This window comes from Cyrtonyx montezumae, unplaced genomic scaffold (assembly GCF_038088225.1).
Source record: "Cyrtonyx montezumae isolate F1298 unplaced genomic scaffold, pur_monq_1.0 scaffold_23, whole genome shotgun sequence".
Classification (NCBI taxonomy): domain Eukaryota; kingdom Metazoa; phylum Chordata; class Aves; order Galliformes; family Odontophoridae; genus Cyrtonyx; species Cyrtonyx montezumae.
In genome coordinates this window covers 10,412,381-10,428,496 of record NW_027071970.1, presented here as the reverse complement: position 1 = coordinate 10,428,496, position 16,116 = coordinate 10,412,381, and the positions used below count along the sequence as shown (strand labels likewise).

Sequence of the window (16,116 nt, the reverse complement as noted above, 5' to 3'; positions counted from 1 at the left end):
TAGCGTGGAAGGGTTACTAAGCTACGCTGTTTGTTTCTTAGAACTGATGAACTGAAAAAAATCCAGATGCTGTCCTCAAACGGCTTTTCAGTTTACCCGTCTTAAATGGATTAACCACTCTGCTCTGAAGCCTTAAGTTTATTGAAGGATGCACTCTAAATTGGTAACTAGTGACTGTCTTAGTAGATTAAAGAAGTCCTTTGATGTTTTAATTGAATTAGTTGTCCATGGCTAAAGTAATATTTTAAAGAGAAACAAAACAGCACAGCCTTAGTTCTTAGAAGTTCTGTCTGAAGCCCAGCCTGACAGGTTGGGATAAACAGTTTGCAAAACTACTTAATTTTAGAAGTAGTACATTTGGGGATGGAAGTGAATGTTGTTTGCTTCTGTTACTTTCTCCTTTCTAAAATCTTCTATTTTAGATAGTGGATCTACATTTCTGTACTAAAGTACAAAAATGTTCTCTAGCTGTAATCTATAGGTGACCAGGCTGGGGTCACAGCAGTCTCTTTCCCTGAGATTCTGAGCATTGGTTCCTGTGATCTACTGCTTGGTCTGTAAGTACTCAATAGCTTAAGAATAGGCACAGAATTCTTAGAATTTCATGCTTAGTTGATGGATATGCTTAAATACTCTCTTTTAAGTTTATGCCTGGCCTAGAGTATGCAAGTCTACTTTCCAATGCTTTTTATTTTAGCTGTAGAACAAGACTCTTTCTAAAGCATAGGTACCTTAGGGGGAGACATTTTGAGTCAAGAAAATTGGGAGGGAACGTTCTTGACACCAAACTATGTCAAACTCCAAAGTGATTATGGAGGAGCTACAGGTCTCCTTATTAACAGCAAACACTGGTGTTGCAGATTTTACTTCAAAGCATCTTTCTTTGTGTTGCTTTTTCTCATGGAAAACTATTTAGCTTAGGGGGCTAAAAACACAAAATGATATGGTGGAGTGAGACTTAAATTGAAAATGTCGGCCCATCCTATAAAGCACACTGCTTAAAGCAGCTGCAAGTTTGTGTTCTTAGAGTTGTCAGGTCTGCTTGTGAAAATGAAGCACGTGTTTTGCTTCCTCCATGAAGCACTGCTTTTGAACCAGAGAAAACAGGGAAGTCGTATCAGTGGTTAGTAAATATATGTATAGATCTGTGGGCTTCAGTGAGCACTTTGGCTGTCAGCCTCTTCTAGCACATCAGAGGCAGTTTTGAGATAACCACATGCAGCCCAGGCCTCATTCCATTCTCTGCTGACAGAACCATGTTGGTGGCTGTGCACAAGGTTCAAGTCAGGACACAGCCTAAGCCCATGTCACCTGCAGCACACATTTGAGGACTTAAACTTGTCTCTGTTCATTTTTTGCTGATGCTCACAGCATTTTCCTCTGGAGTTGCTGAACTGCTGCATAAAATCAGTGAATTGAGTCCTGTTTTAATTGTCGATATTCAGTAGTCTGTCTAGTGTTCTATACTCTGAATAGAACTGATACTGCAGGGGGTTTATTCTGAACATAAGTAGTACCAAAAAATGCTTGAACATCAGGACAATATTTTGCTAATACTGTAATCACTTTGGCAAAGAAAGCACTTTTTAAGGCTAAGGAAAAACTTGTGCATTGGTGCAGTGCTGCACTTCGAGAATGCTTACCACTGGTTCATGTGTTACCTAAATGGAGTCTGATTAGGAAATGGGACTTCTGCTTCAATGAGCAGGTGTCACCTACTCCTCTACCTGATCTAGCAGAAGTTAAACCTTAGTGTCTTCTTTTTCTTATTAGATACTTTTATAAGCTGATCACAGGAGTTTGAAGTCCAGAAGGTGGTGTTAGTGTTTATTTATAACACACTGATTAAAAGCTGAAGTGAGGCAGTCAGATTAGAAATGAGTGCAGCCTCAGAGGTGAGGTATCTGGCCATTGGCACAGCTTCTTAATGTTCTGGTGCCCTCTTCAGAGAGAATGACATGTATGTTATTCCAAACCAGTAAGAGTTAAGATAGGAATAATTTATCTTACAAAGTTCTTAATACAGTATGCATTTTTTCTAAATAAAAGCATCTGTTTGGACCTCAGTACATATCATGTCCAGAAAGCTGATTCTTCTTTTTTCCCTCGTCTTATTGGTTATCACTGACAATGATGCAACATGGATAACTTTTTAATGCATTCATTTCTATTGTTTTAATTTCTACCTTTGGCAGTCCTTAGATTTGGATAATTACACTTTTGCATGCACTGTGTAGTAAGATCTCAGGATCGTTTCTCTGTCCAAAGCACAGAATGATTTGTGGGAGAGAAGACTGCTTTGTGAGCACTAGCTAACCTGCAGCTTGTCATCGATGCCAAGAACTGATGGGTGGAAGGTTGGACTGGATGATTTTGTAGGTCTTTTCCAACCGTGGTGATTTTATGGATGAATATGTTCAGAAAATGTATTCTTCTGTCTTGGCAATTAAAGCAAACTCCATTTTGTTAATATGGTTAGGACTGAAGAAACCACTGCTGTTTTAGCCTTTGTCTTGTGAAGAAGTCCATCTTACTGTTCTTGAGCAAATTGCACTTAGTGTATTTCATAGGCATTCTCGTTTTGATAACTTAACATTTGACCTTATGTGGAAAGAGTAGATGGAGTTAATCTTCCTGTTTTGAAGAGCTTCTGAATTCTTACAGTGTTCTTATTATGCCCTGTATAGGAAGTGTTAAGTACTTAGTAATTTCATACGGTTGAGACAGGAATGCTATCAAAGCAGGAAAGAAATGTAAATAGAAGGAACATATCTAAGAATGTTTTAGAAGTAAAGGGGAGGGGGAGGATGACAGTTCTGTACTTCTTTGTTCTCTGCATCTGATGTCCTATGGAAGGTGATCAGGATGTTGTTAGCCACTTTCAAGAAAGTAATGTCAGTTTTGCATTAATTTAGAGGTAGACTTTTTTTATATATAATAAATCTAAATCAGTAAACCTCTTCCTGGCAAGTGTTTGGTTGTTGGAGGGATCAGAGGTGATTAACAGAGCTGATAGTAGTGTTCAAAGTACACATTTAAAGTGGCAGTTCTATTTGGAAGACTTCAGGATCTGCCTTTGGGGTTATTCATTCTGGAATACAGTTGATTCTGCTTTCTGAGCCTACAGTTGTCCACAACCAGGACATGCAGAACAGCCTTTGAGACCTGGAAGATGCACGATCCTCTGGCTGGAGTTCCCCTGATAATGCAGCCAGGACTGAAATACAAACAGCTTTGTTTTTTTTTTTTGCCTGCAGCTTAACAAGTCAAGCTGGGCAGCCTGGGTGCTGAGTTGTCTTTTGAGACCTTTCTTTACTAGGAAGCCCTTTTAAGGGACTGCAGTCATTCCTGCAAATGGGCACCTGTTTTACTTGCAGCATGCCCAATTGCCAGGTATAGTTACACCCGGCTTCAAGATGAACGTACATGTCAATGATTGCACATGTGAGGTGGAAATTGACCCATAATTGTGCCACAGCACTGGGAGGAGTGAGATAAGAGGTGGGGAGCTTTGAACTCCAGAGGAAAGGCTGAAGTGTGAGGTGTAATCAGTTGGGATCTTGGCGAGATAACATTTCATCTCCTTGTAAGCACCTCAGTGGATCTCAGTGATTTCAGGTGTTACTTTGTCCGTGTTTTGAGTTGAAGTTATGTGGATTGTTTAAAATAACTGACACAACCTTTAGTTTATATCACAGCTACATGTGACTCCAGGTTCTGTTGAGGAGCAGGAACTGTAGATTTCATGCTTCGACATAGACTTGCACGCAGTTAAGCAGAATCTATTTTTAACAAGCTTTTTCCTCGTACGTTTCTTTGTGTTTGGAAGCTCAATATTAATGCTGAAGCAGTATTCAGTGCAGGAACAAAAAGGATTCTGTGAATAAAACCAGTGATTTGAAACAAGCCCTGCTCCAACTCTTCCAAGCAGCAGTCCTTTATATAGCTGTAGGGGCTGTGTTCTCAGTTGCTAAGTATTTGGCTAAACCATGCTTCAACAATATGCACTCAGATGATTGTGGAAGCAGCCTGCTTGATTCTCTGGGGTTGTTGTAGAAATCTAGGGGCTGTTTTGGATTCATTTTTTAAGCAATTGAGGAAAATCCTTCTGCGACTGGCTTGAGCTTTTAGACTTAGTGCTGTGAGATTGTAACCGTGTTATATTTAGACTGTGGTAGCTCTTCATTAAACAGTGCAAATATATTCTTCTGATTTCTTGTTGTCTTTCAAATTACAACTTTGGGTAATACTTCCACTGATTCTGTGCTCTGAAAGTTGAACAACGAAATAAATGACATGAAAACAACAGGAGATGAATTCTTTGTTAAAGTATATGGAATAAAGCTGCCTTCTTGTAGATGCAATCTGCAGCAGACAGCTCACAAAAAATTTCCTGTGGGTTCCTATCTACTCTGGGATGGTTTTCTATCTACAGTAGGTTTCTTTTATGAGCATAAAAAAACATTCAAGACAATACATGGCTTAGTGTAGTGGCTAGTATTTTGCAGAGAGCTTTTCAAAGTAGTTCTGAATTGATCCTGATGTGAAGCTTTCCTACCTGTTGGAAATACCTCAAATGCTTTACTGTCACCTTCTAAATGGAGGCCGTGGGGGGATATAATGTGTCTTCTCTTAAGCTGCTGAGATAAACTTAGAAGCAGTGGTATCATAACATATTTAACATTACAGTGCTGATGGAGAAGGCCAGTGATGCTCAGGAGTAGCTTTCATTGGAATAGCAATGCTTGATTAGTGGTAGAGGTGCAAAAACGTGTGCTTAGGCTGATGGGTGTTGCACCCCATTGCACCAAGGTCTTAGCCTGTTGTTCAGTGATAGCTGAAAGGCAGCTGCCATTACATGTCTGCATATAAACCTCCTCATGACATCAGGAGTGTCTATCGAATGCTTTGGCCATTTTTGGCTGAGGTCACTGTTTGTCTAATGCTATTTTCTCTTGCTGCTCAAGGGCATGGTGGCTTAAATTAGTTTTCACATGCTATAATGATACAAAAAGGCAATTTATGCCTATTTATGGGATCCCTTCATAAACACATGCTTACAAAAGGACATGTCTCACTCCTCAAGCAAAGCTTTTCCATCTCTGCTGCTTTTACTGATTTGGGGGGCTTTTGTGACCTTAGGAAAAGTCACGTGGTGCAAGTTTACTTAATGTTCAAAGCAGCACTTAGTCCTGTTCAGTGTTTTGTTCCTTAGCTTTCCTGTTGAACGAGTGTATGCTCTCAGGCTGTGACACCACTGCTGATTTCTCATGGCGTTATTTGTTAATGTGCATTATTGCTGTCAGTTGCATAAGCAGTTCCTGCAGGAATTGCAGCTTGGTTTAATTTTACTGCAGGGACACAGGGTCCATTTACTGAGAAAATTGTCTCTTATTAGCTAGTTATTGAAGTGTTCTCCCCTGTCATTGTGCATTGTTTTATAATAATAAAAAAAAAGAATTTAGCTCTTGAATAATTGTGGTAAACTATGTTAGGAGTAAGTTTGATTGTGTGTGTCCGTTTGGACAGAATAGTGCAGTTTTCCTTATTTTACTTCCCTTAAACTCCAGGAAAAGCAAAATGAGAGTAAGTAGAAAGGTGGAAGAAATAATTCTGGGATGATGATGTGGGAGCAGAACTGAAACTGTCTCTATAGGAATGTGCTGTTAACTCCTGCACCAGCTGCTGCCTTGGTATCTCAAACACATGGCGGAGGAGGAGGTTTTTTGTGCCTTTTTATTAATTGTAGGCTATTGTGCTCTACAAGATAGAAATATGTAACAAGATAAATGTAGCATAGAGGTGTGCCAGATTTTGCAGGGGTTTGGTCTGAGGTATATTTAATACAGTTGAACCACTTAAAGCTGGTGTATGATCTGAATTTAGCTTCCAACTCAAAAGTATCTGGCAGTGTTCAAAGTATAACACAGAAAAAGCAGATCTGCAGAAGCAATTTCCAAATAAATGAACATGGGTCGTGTTCTGATCTGTGGAGAACAGGAAACTGACTTAGTGTGTGAAGAAAACAACTTGCTAGGACAGCCTTTCATCTGAGGAGACTTGATTCACCTTAGCTATTAATTTTGGTTATTTAAATGTATTCTGAAACTGATGTCTTCCAAGAATGTTCTCCCTTTGCTGTCATGTTATGGTCATGTGATGAGAAAGCCAGTAGTGATTTATGGAATGCTTTGTTGAGATTATGTAGAGGTAGAGACTTTGAAGGCAAATTTAATTTGCCAGAGTATATTGGAAAGTCATAAAACCAGAGTATTGCAAACCACAGAAGCAATAAGTAGCTGTTAGGAATCTTAATCGTTGGAGTAGTTACTGGAAAATCACTTTCCTGGCTGATAGAGCTAATAGTATGTTTGGTTAGAAATCCCTCGAATAATCGGAGCTATGTCTAACTCATTTCTTTGCAGTTGGAGACAAGGTTCCTGCTGATATAAGAATAACTTCTATCAAATCTACAACTCTAAGAGTAGACCAGTCCATTCTCACAGGTATGAGTTGTGACTTTTGGATCATTATGCAGACATTGGAAGTGCCTTTTTAAATAATTATTTTAGAATATGTTACAGACCAGCCTGTAGCTATACCAGTGCTGTATTTTAGTGCAGCAAATTTCTGATGTAGTCAGTTGAATCTTAGTGGTTGAATGTGTTGACTTTGTTACTTGTGTTCACCTTACTGAGATGAGTATTCCTCCTGAGACTTGTCATGCTTTTTTTAGTCATTGTTGTTAGTCAAGAGACAATAGAAACCTGTGTGTGGGGGAAAATAATTTCTATTTTAGTTTGTGTTCTATGTTTGAATGCCTTGTCAGTCTTACTAAATGTCTTCTGTAACACCTATTTTCTTGCACAAGAGAGTGTAACGTTTCAAGTACAGGCAGTTTTTAAACTGCTGTTTCTAAAGCCTTATTTGATGAAATTCTGTCCACACATGTTCATGTGTTTTCTGATGCCAGCTCAAATGCAGGAGCTATATTTAGAGCTCTTTTCAGATGAGTTGAAAACAAAACAAAGTAACAGGACTTCTGAATATAGGAAAGAAGCTAGGAACCATCCAGGCATGCTAGTGCAGCTTCCTCTCAGCTGGAACGTGAAGATCTGTCTACCAGTTTTGGTAACATAAATAGTAGAAGTCAACTAGCTGTGAGTTTTAAAGCTGTAAGTTATTCATCTGAAAAATATTCTTGATCTGTCTTGAAGCAGGCTGCACATTTTCTTACTACAGATATTGATCATTCTTATGCTATTCAAGCTTACTTTATAGCATGAGTATGGAGTGCCTACAGTTTCTTATAAAAAGTAGTGTATACTCTTAGCATCAGTTACTGAATCACCACCCTTCTGCAATCTCATGTAGTAATTGGCATCTGTCTTTACTGAAAATAATCTTTTTTTTATTCCTATATGTCATAGAGAAGCGATAAATTTGAGGTTTTCATGGAAGAGGTTTGTGAAGACTTCCATCTAATGGAGGTGACTGACAGATGCATCCTGTTTAAAAAATAAAAATCTAATGCCTGGCAATGAATGCATAACTACCATTGTAATTATTTAAATGAGAACATAACTCTTCCAATACATAGTGAACAGAAAAGCTTGTGGCTGTGTGAGGAGCACACAGCATCACTGAAGTAGAAACTTGATGAAGTAAGGAGGATAGATCATCCTTCAAGCAGTAGGTAGTTCTTGCTGCCTTAAACTGATGAGTGAATCATCTGCTGCTTATGTCCTTTAAAAGATGTTGTGTGCTTTGTTGATCCTAAACATGCAAAATGTTTACTTAAGTCCTATCTAATTTTCATTGAAATACAGTTATTCAATACCTTTCCTGCTTCACTTAAGCAATTAAAGTCATTTGAAGAAAGCAGGAGGACATCTTAAAATTTTTTTGGACTGAAGATTGACTTTTGATTTCTCACAGGACTTAAATGATAAATGTGTAATCTCTTAAGGCTGCTACCTTCATTTTAGGTGAATCTGTGTCTGTTATTAAACACACTGATCCTGTACCTGATCCTCGTGCCGTAAACCAAGACAAGAAGAACATGCTTTTTTCTGTAAGTTTTCTTTGCAAGTTTTAAATACAAAAGTAATACAGAAGCTGATAAATAAAAGCAAAGTAGTCAAGGTGTGCATCTCAAGGCCATGGGACTTCTTGCCCTGTTCTCTGTGCACATCTATAAGCGTGTCTCCATGTGCATCAAACTGAACAAATCAAAGATTAGAAATGATTTCTAATAAAAGCTACCCCTAGGGAGGGTGCTTGTTGAGGCCAGTTTATATGAGGAAACTAAGTTTTGTCCTTCTCTAGAAAAAATTTTGAAGGACATACACTTGAAGGCACTCCTAAACTACTTTTCTAAAGTAATTGTTCTTAAGGCTGATAAAAATGCCCACCGAAACTGTGCTGCTGTGTAGCTCAAATTGAGCACTAGCTTGCTATTAAGGAAAGACTGTTATTGAAATTTGCTTCAAGGAAGTGGTTGAATGCCTTTCAGATACTGAAATAACAATGCTTATTGTTGGTGAACTCCTTGCAGAAAGCCTAACTGTTCTTACTCATCTTAAATGCTCACATGCAGCGTCCCACAGAACACATGTATTACAGTAAATAACTTTATTAGGACTGTGTTTTGCCAGATTAAAACAAACAAATGCTCTTATGATTCCAGTACTTACCCAGCAGATGGATTTGTTTACACTACTTACAATAGATCAATGTTTGTTCACACTGACCCTAATTTTTAAGTAGAAATCCTACACTGGAATATTCTTTTGTGTATACTGGGGGAATGTCAGTCATTCTTCCTGTTTCCCCTTTTCCATAACTGAATTGAAACACAGCCTCTCTAGTCTGCCCTTGTAAATGTAGCTGTTTGTTGTTTGACTGCAAGTTTTTCTTTCATTTATATTAGGGTACTAACATTGCTGCTGGTAAAGCTATGGGAGTAGTTATTGCAACAGGAGTAAACACCGAAATTGGCAAAATTCGTGATGAGATGGTGGCTACTGAACAAGAGAGAACCCCCCTCCAACAAAAGCTGGATGAGTTTGGAGAGCAGCTGTCTAAAGTCATCTCTCTTATCTGCATCGCTGTTTGGATAATAAACATCGGTCACTTCAATGATCCAGTTCATGGTGGCTCCTGGATTCGAGGTGCTATCTATTACTTTAAGATTGCTGTTGCTCTTGCTGTTGCTGCTATTCCTGAGGGCCTGCCCGCTGTCATTACCACCTGCTTGGCTCTTGGGACCCGCAGGATGGCCAAGAAGAATGCTATTGTTAGAAGTCTTCCCTCCGTGGAAACCTTGGGTTGCACCTCAGTTATTTGTTCTGACAAGACTGGTACTCTGACCACCAATCAGATGTCAGTCTGCAGGGTACGTTCAATTGATTTGCTTGGTTTTTCTCCTCAGCCACTCTGAATAGTCAGTGTTACTTGAATTCTTTTGATCAAGAGGTTTTTGGTTCTCATATCATCAAAATCTGGCTTTATTTTCCTAAGATAAGCTTAGTTGTTTGCAAGCAGCTTTCCATTGCCTGTCTGAGCAATTCAGTCACCTGATTTACTCCAGTTTGTCCTGTTTCAGAAAGGTGGGGTGGGGTACAGTGTAAGCATAAAATCATTCATCTCTATGTATGAAGATGACAGAGTGGGAGAAGTTTAGCAGTGAGAAAAAGCTAAAGAGTTTGCTGGCAGTAACTTGGATAATCTGAGGTATTTTCACTACTGAACATTCCCACCTTCATTGGGTTATTTTCACTAGCCACTGTTGCTTTGATGTAATTTGCTGTAGTGTTCTCAACATGCAGTGTTGTCTGACTAATCTGGCAGCTCAGAGGTGCAGATGGCACCATCACCTGCATTGCCACGGTCACATTCAATGTGTGGCATATTTTTATCTTAGCATAACACTGATGTGCCCACCTCCCTTTCTCCCAGGTATTCTTTCTTGTGCTGATTAGTTCAGGATTTTTATAGCTAGTCACTTAATACCACGCATAATGGGTTGCCCAATTTCTGTGCATCCTCTATCCTTGATATACTTAAAAGAACACTTTTTAAATAGCTGTGGATGTTCATCAGCATACCAATATCTGATATCAACTCTGATATCAAATGTTTGGTCAGAGTTATTACGCGGGGTCAGAATTCCAAAGGCATAAACATTGAGTTTGCAGACTGGTATCTTTGGCAAGTCTTGATTTATTCTCATGTGATTGTTGGCTTCTATTTAACTGGCAGTTGACTTGTTCTACTTGCTTAAGTATTGTAGTATTTATACCTAGGAAACACAAAGCAGCTGCTCATCAGTATTCCACAGGAGGTTACTTGCAGTAGAGTTGCATAACTGCCCTAGTCTTTGCGGAGGATTTTTTTGTCACCAAATGAAGGCTGCCAAAAGTGAAGATGCCAAAAGCAGAAGGCTTCATGGTAAACTCATCAGTTAAGAGCCTTCAGATGTGTTTACTTAAAAGCTCAAAATGCACAGCACCTTACATTCCGAGGGCTGAATATTCCAGCTTTGTGCCATACCACTTACTGGGTCCTCATTATTCTGTGGCTGTCTCGGGTTGACCTTAATTGCAAAGTTTTGCAAAATATGCAACATCCCAGTAAGCTGTGAGCAGTACATGCATTTGTGGTTGCACCTGAAGCAGAGAGCTTGCCCAGGTTGTGAAGAGGGATTTTTACAGTAGTAACTTACTTTGTAGTTTTGTTTTTCGTGATGTTAAATGGAGATTTGAGGTCTTGTTTTCATGTCCTGACCTGTCCTCTCAGGCAGGAATGTGGTTATTCTGTCTTGTGGCCTCTTAAGTCATGGGTTTGTTGAGCTTTTTGGTTTTTAAAATGACTTAAGACAGTGGGGACTGCAGACGCTGATGAAGACCATGTGTGCATCAGTTAAATGTTAGGCTGTCTGTTGTGAAAATGCCTCTGTAAAACATAAGGCAATGCAATGAGGGGAAAGTGAGACATTGCTGAAGTATGGTTTGGCAAAATGGCTCCTTCCACAAAACTAGTAAGAAACTAAATTAAGGTGCACTATTGAGCAGTGCCCTTCTTCCCCTGCTGCCACTCCAGCTAGTCCTGGTAGAGCATAAGCGTGTTTTTATCTTCACTTTCCCAGATTTGAGTCTGCCTGCAGCTCATGGTACAAATGCATCCTTTAAATCAGTGTATTCATTTGAAAATAACTTCATTCTGTGCTGCCTGAGCACTCAAGCAGTCTGAATGCTTCTCGTCTATCAGTGTACTGGGTATTAAAGGACTTAGCAAGAACCAGGATGGGAAATGCTTTCAGTGGTATTAAGGGAACCTTGCTGTATTCTAGCACTTGACTTCTACCTCTGAAAGCTTCTGCTGTTTGTAGATGCTTTGTATTTTTGCTTTGGCAAGAATTGTCCCTTTCCAAGCTGTCCTATGCTGCCTTTGATTGGAACTCTCCAACATCTACACAAGAGTTAATTCACAGGTCTGAAGCCTAGGAGGCATGGTCAGGATGATGAACTGGGAGTACTCTTAATTATCAGTTGATACTGAGCATACACAGTGTCTTTCATCTCCTAGGTCTCCTTTATACCTCCATTCACTTCTCAAATGCAGTCCATTAGGCAGAAGTGCTGAGTTCTGTACTTCTGCATTAACAGATCAGGGAGCTGTTCACATGTGTATGGGATCAAAGTCTGGTTTTCTCTAGTTGCTTATTGAACACCGACTTGTTTCTTGTACCTGCTTGCTTAGGGCCTTTTTAAACCTTGTGTATTAATGACTGTTCAAAGGCAGTAACACTTCTAACTCTAATTTCAGATGTTTATCCTGGACAAAGTAGAAGGAGATAGCTGTTCTCTGAATGAATTTACTGTAACTGGTTCGACATATGCTCCCATGGGAGAAGTGTAAGTGCTGAAGTTAAATATTTGTCTGTTTATTCATTGGCTGTTGCTTTGGACTTGGGAAGTGAGGCATAGAATATTTGTTAATACATGAAAGCTGAACCAGTGAGAATGCCTGCTGAAGGGCTGGGGAAACAACTGTAACTAGCAGTAAAAGGTAGCTAATTCTGAGAAAGTGAATTCCCATGAAGTCCACATACTCCAATATTGCAGTTTTCCTTTAGTAATTAAGAATAAGTCAGGAGCAGACCAGGACAACTTCTAGAATCTTTAGGGTTCTGCTTGTAGAAGGCAAGCCTCTCTATTGGGTTGTTACTGCACCTTTTATTTGGTCAGTCTTGAATGTGTTTTTAATTTTATCACTTCAGTTTAACAGAGTTCTACTACGTGTGATGTAGAATTGGATTCAGCTATTTTTAAACACCTCAACCTTATGGAATTTCACATACAGGCCTCTGACTTCGTGCAGTCTTCACCAATCTCAGTAGCAATTATCTCTCTTTAATTTTCATAGCAATTAAGACCATAATGTTCTCAGCAGCTGGAAATCTTAATTCCCCAAATCTTTTTTTGCTTCAAAGCTAATTGCTGTCAAAAGCTTAAGCTGTCATTTTGGTAGGCAGAATTGGACAAGGTGACATTCTGGATCTTGTAAGGCATCTAGCTGTTGTGCTTTAACTGGTCTCTCAAAAACTCTAGGTAAATGAAATAATAAAATGCATTGAGGTGTGGCAGATGTTGATTACAAGAAGACAGTCATCAGTCTGTGTTCACATTCTGTTTTTGCTTGCTGGAGCTGGGCTATGAACAAGCACATTATAGCTTTGCATTCATGTACTTAACACTCTGTGACAGGAAAATTTACCACCACAAGTTATTTTTTGGCATGAGATAGTGAATAACTAAATTCTCAAACCGAGTGGAAGAGTTCAGAGCTTGGAGCTACTAAATTTTCCTTGTAGCTGTGGGCTTATATGCAGAATGGGACTTGAAAGGCAAACTTGTTTTTAAAGATGCATTTTGTTTGTAGGTTCTATTATGCAGCACTGGAATTGGTTTGCAGTACTAGGAGAGGCTGAACAAAAGCTTACATAATCTGATGTTGTAGGCATTGTTAAACATTCTTATGGGGTAGTCATCCACCATCAGGCACTTTTTTTCTCCTTGAGGGCTTTAGTGAGAGGTGTTGCATCAGAACTGTGTCTTGCTGATTTTGGTAGTGAGAAGGTGACAGCATTGAATGCTTCCTTTATGGTTTTTTTGTGCTTACTCTAAGAGTGTGCTGTTGTTCCAGAAAACAAATTCATTTATTATCCATCTCTTTCTACATGTGAAGGCAAAGAGGTTGCTTTTTTTATATGTAATCACTAAATGGTGTATTACTTCAGGATATTCAGCAGAATTTGCTTTCTAGTGAGATCTGTGTTGTGAAATGGCTTAGCTTTTCATTGGTTTGGAAGATTCACATTGAGCACAGATGAAGTTTTAAGAAATGACAAAGGGACAAATCTGCTTTCGTGCCTGCCCACTTGTGCCTAGCTGTAAATGTACAGAATCTGCAATAATATGAAGAAAGCTCTGTAATAATACGAAGCTCCTGATGTATCCAGCTGTATTTTCCTTCTTGGAACTCCCCTCCAAGTCATACGTGCTCTAGTACTGTTTTCATATTCTGCTGTCACCAAGCTTTTTATTTCTGTCTCACACTGCTGTGTAACAGCCACCAGAGGAAATAAAGTTTTGTAATTCAGGTACTAATTCCATCAGTAACCATGTTGTTATATTTGATCTAAAATTCAGAGCTTGCTTTTATCAGAACTGTTTTTTCTCAGCTATTCCTACTGATAGTGTATTCTCTTGAAGGGTATTTGGGTTCCCTAGTGAACTCTGTTGCTCCCAAGTCCTGAATTACTAACCATTGTACTAAAAGGGAACAGTAAGGGTTTGAAGAGGGAAAAAGGGTGAAATGCTAATGCTAAATAACAAACCTAAATAACCATTTTTCTTCCTTTGGAAAGGCATAAAGATGACAAACTTATTAAATGTAGCCAGTACGATGGCCTTGTGGAGCTGGCAACGATCTGTGCACTCTGTAACGATTCCTCTTTGGATTACAATGAAGTAAGTACATATCCTGGAACAGAAGGGAGAGTGAGAATGAGGATAGATGCTTGTTCTCAGCTGTCTGTGTAATACCTTTCAGTGGTAAATCCCCTTCTATTCAAGGAAGGGTATTTAGGCCCTCTTAAGAATGAATTCAGGGAATGACTTGTTTGTTGAACGGGGAGAATGCTTAACCCTGGCAGTGTCATCTGGAACTTGGAGGTCCCTTGTTGTACACAGTGCACTGCCACCTTGTTGCTTTGCCTCCCCTCCTTAAGGTTGCTACATAATGACTCTAATAAAATACTGACATCCCTCTCAGCCAGCATTAAGAGGAAAATCTGGAAATGCTCTTCAAGTTACACTCTTCAAAATTGCTTTTTAAACATAGTTTTGCTTGTTTCATAAGCTATAGTAAGGCTTGTTTTTTTTTCCATTGTGGAACTTGAACTTTGTCTCTGCTAGATTCTGATTGAGGCTTAAAGTAAACTCCTGTGTTTTTGTTTGCTTTGTGTTATCTTAAAGGCAAAGGGTGTATATGAAAAAGTTGGTGAAGCCACAGAAACAGCACTTACCTGTCTGGTTGAAAAGATGAATGTATTTGACACAGACTTGAAAGGACTTTCCCGAATTGAACGTGCAAACGCTTGCAACTCGGTCAGTACCCACAGCTGGAATCACTGGGGAGTGAGATTTGTAATGCATGTTATCTGAATGTATTGCTCTGCTGCTCTTTTTACAAGGTGATAAAACAACTTATGAAGAAGGAATTCACCCTGGAATTCTCAAGAGACAGAAAATCAATGTCTGTCTATTGTACACCCAACAAACCGAGCCGCACGTCCATGAGCAAGATGTTTGTTAAGGTGAGTTCTGGGCTGGAGAAGTGCAGCTGTAGAATGGCTGCTAAGGTGACATAACACTAAACATTGTGGCAGAAAATGAAGAACTTCAGTAATTTGAGCTAATGCTGTGTTGGAAAGGATTTATTAAACTGAGGTTCTTTTTTTTTTGCCTCTGCAAGGGTGCTCCTGAAGGTGTGATCGATAGATGTACGCACGTCCGTGTAGGAAATGCTAAAATACCATTATCCTCAGGAATTAAGCAGAAAATAATGTCTGTTATTAGAGAGTGGGGAACTGGTAGAGACACACTGCGTTGTTTGGCTCTGGCAACCCATGATAATCCTCCTAGGAAAGAAGAAATGAATCTTGAGGACTCCTCAAACTTCATCAACTATGAGGTAAGCTTCAGTAAAGGACTGTTTTAAGGCTCTCCCTCTCCTAAAGTGGAGAATGTTGGCTCCTTGTTTGACTGTTACTTGAGGAAGCTAGGCTGAGATTTTTGTCTTATAAGATATTTTGGATGTCAGACAACAGTTAACTGCATCTGTGGAGGAAATGGTCAGTTTAAGAAAAGACACTATGTGGCTCTGAAGAAATGCAAATGATAAAGTTACCATAAACCATGGAATATTTCTGAATTGGCCCTCCTAATTCATTCCCCCAGTTTATTTTGAGTTTAAAAGAAAAAAAAAAAAAGGTGACTGACTGTGTGTGCTGCTGCCAAGCTACTAATGTCAGAAAGCAGCTAAGCTGCCACCTGCAAGCTCTGCTATTCTGCATGTATACGTACAGTCCTTAAGGGCATAGCACCGTAAACTGCTTACAGAAGCTGAGTCTGAAAACTCTTCCAAAAACCACACTGGTTACAGCTTTAACATTTGACATTGCTCAACTGCAAAGACCTCTGGGGATTTTGTGAGGGAATCTAACTGCTGTTCTGTGCTCTGAGGATCAGGTTCACTTCCCCTCCTCCATACTGTCAGCTGCAAAAGCTCTGTCCATTATTATCCTAGCTACTCTGAACTTTCCAATGAAACCTGTATCTGGGACTTGGGGTGGGTGGGTGGCAGAGGAATGACAACAGTTGTGAGTTTTGTCTTGGGCACTGTGCTCTTGACGCTGATTAAAAAAAATAAAAGGCTTGACTGCTTGCAGGTTGAATTTGCATGACTGACAAATCACAATTTAGGTAATTAAATGAGTGTGTTTCAAGCAAGATTGGGAAACATAGGTTCCCACTGCGGTGTACACGT

The 16,116-nt window shown here is 39.4% G+C and overlaps 1 protein-coding gene across 2 annotated transcripts in view; it reads left to right on the top strand.

Moving 5' to 3' along the window:
• Window positions 1-16,116, top strand: part of ATP2A2 (ATPase sarcoplasmic/endoplasmic reticulum Ca2+ transporting 2) — a 39,830-nt gene that overhangs the window by 14,335 nt on the left and 9,379 nt on the right. For both annotated transcript variants that reach the window (XM_065739182.1, XM_065739183.1), the window contains exons 6-13: window positions 6,426-6,506; window positions 7,989-8,074; window positions 8,933-9,397; window positions 11,830-11,918; window positions 13,934-14,036; window positions 14,544-14,675; window positions 14,762-14,884; window positions 15,043-15,261. In XM_065739182.1, the coding sequence (XP_065595254.1) occupies window positions 6,426-6,506; window positions 7,989-8,074; window positions 8,933-9,397; window positions 11,830-11,918; window positions 13,934-14,036; window positions 14,544-14,675; window positions 14,762-14,884; window positions 15,043-15,261 (1,298 nt within the window). The remainder of the gene's footprint in view (window positions 1-6,425; window positions 6,507-7,988; window positions 8,075-8,932; window positions 9,398-11,829; window positions 11,919-13,933; window positions 14,037-14,543; window positions 14,676-14,761; window positions 14,885-15,042; window positions 15,262-16,116) is intronic.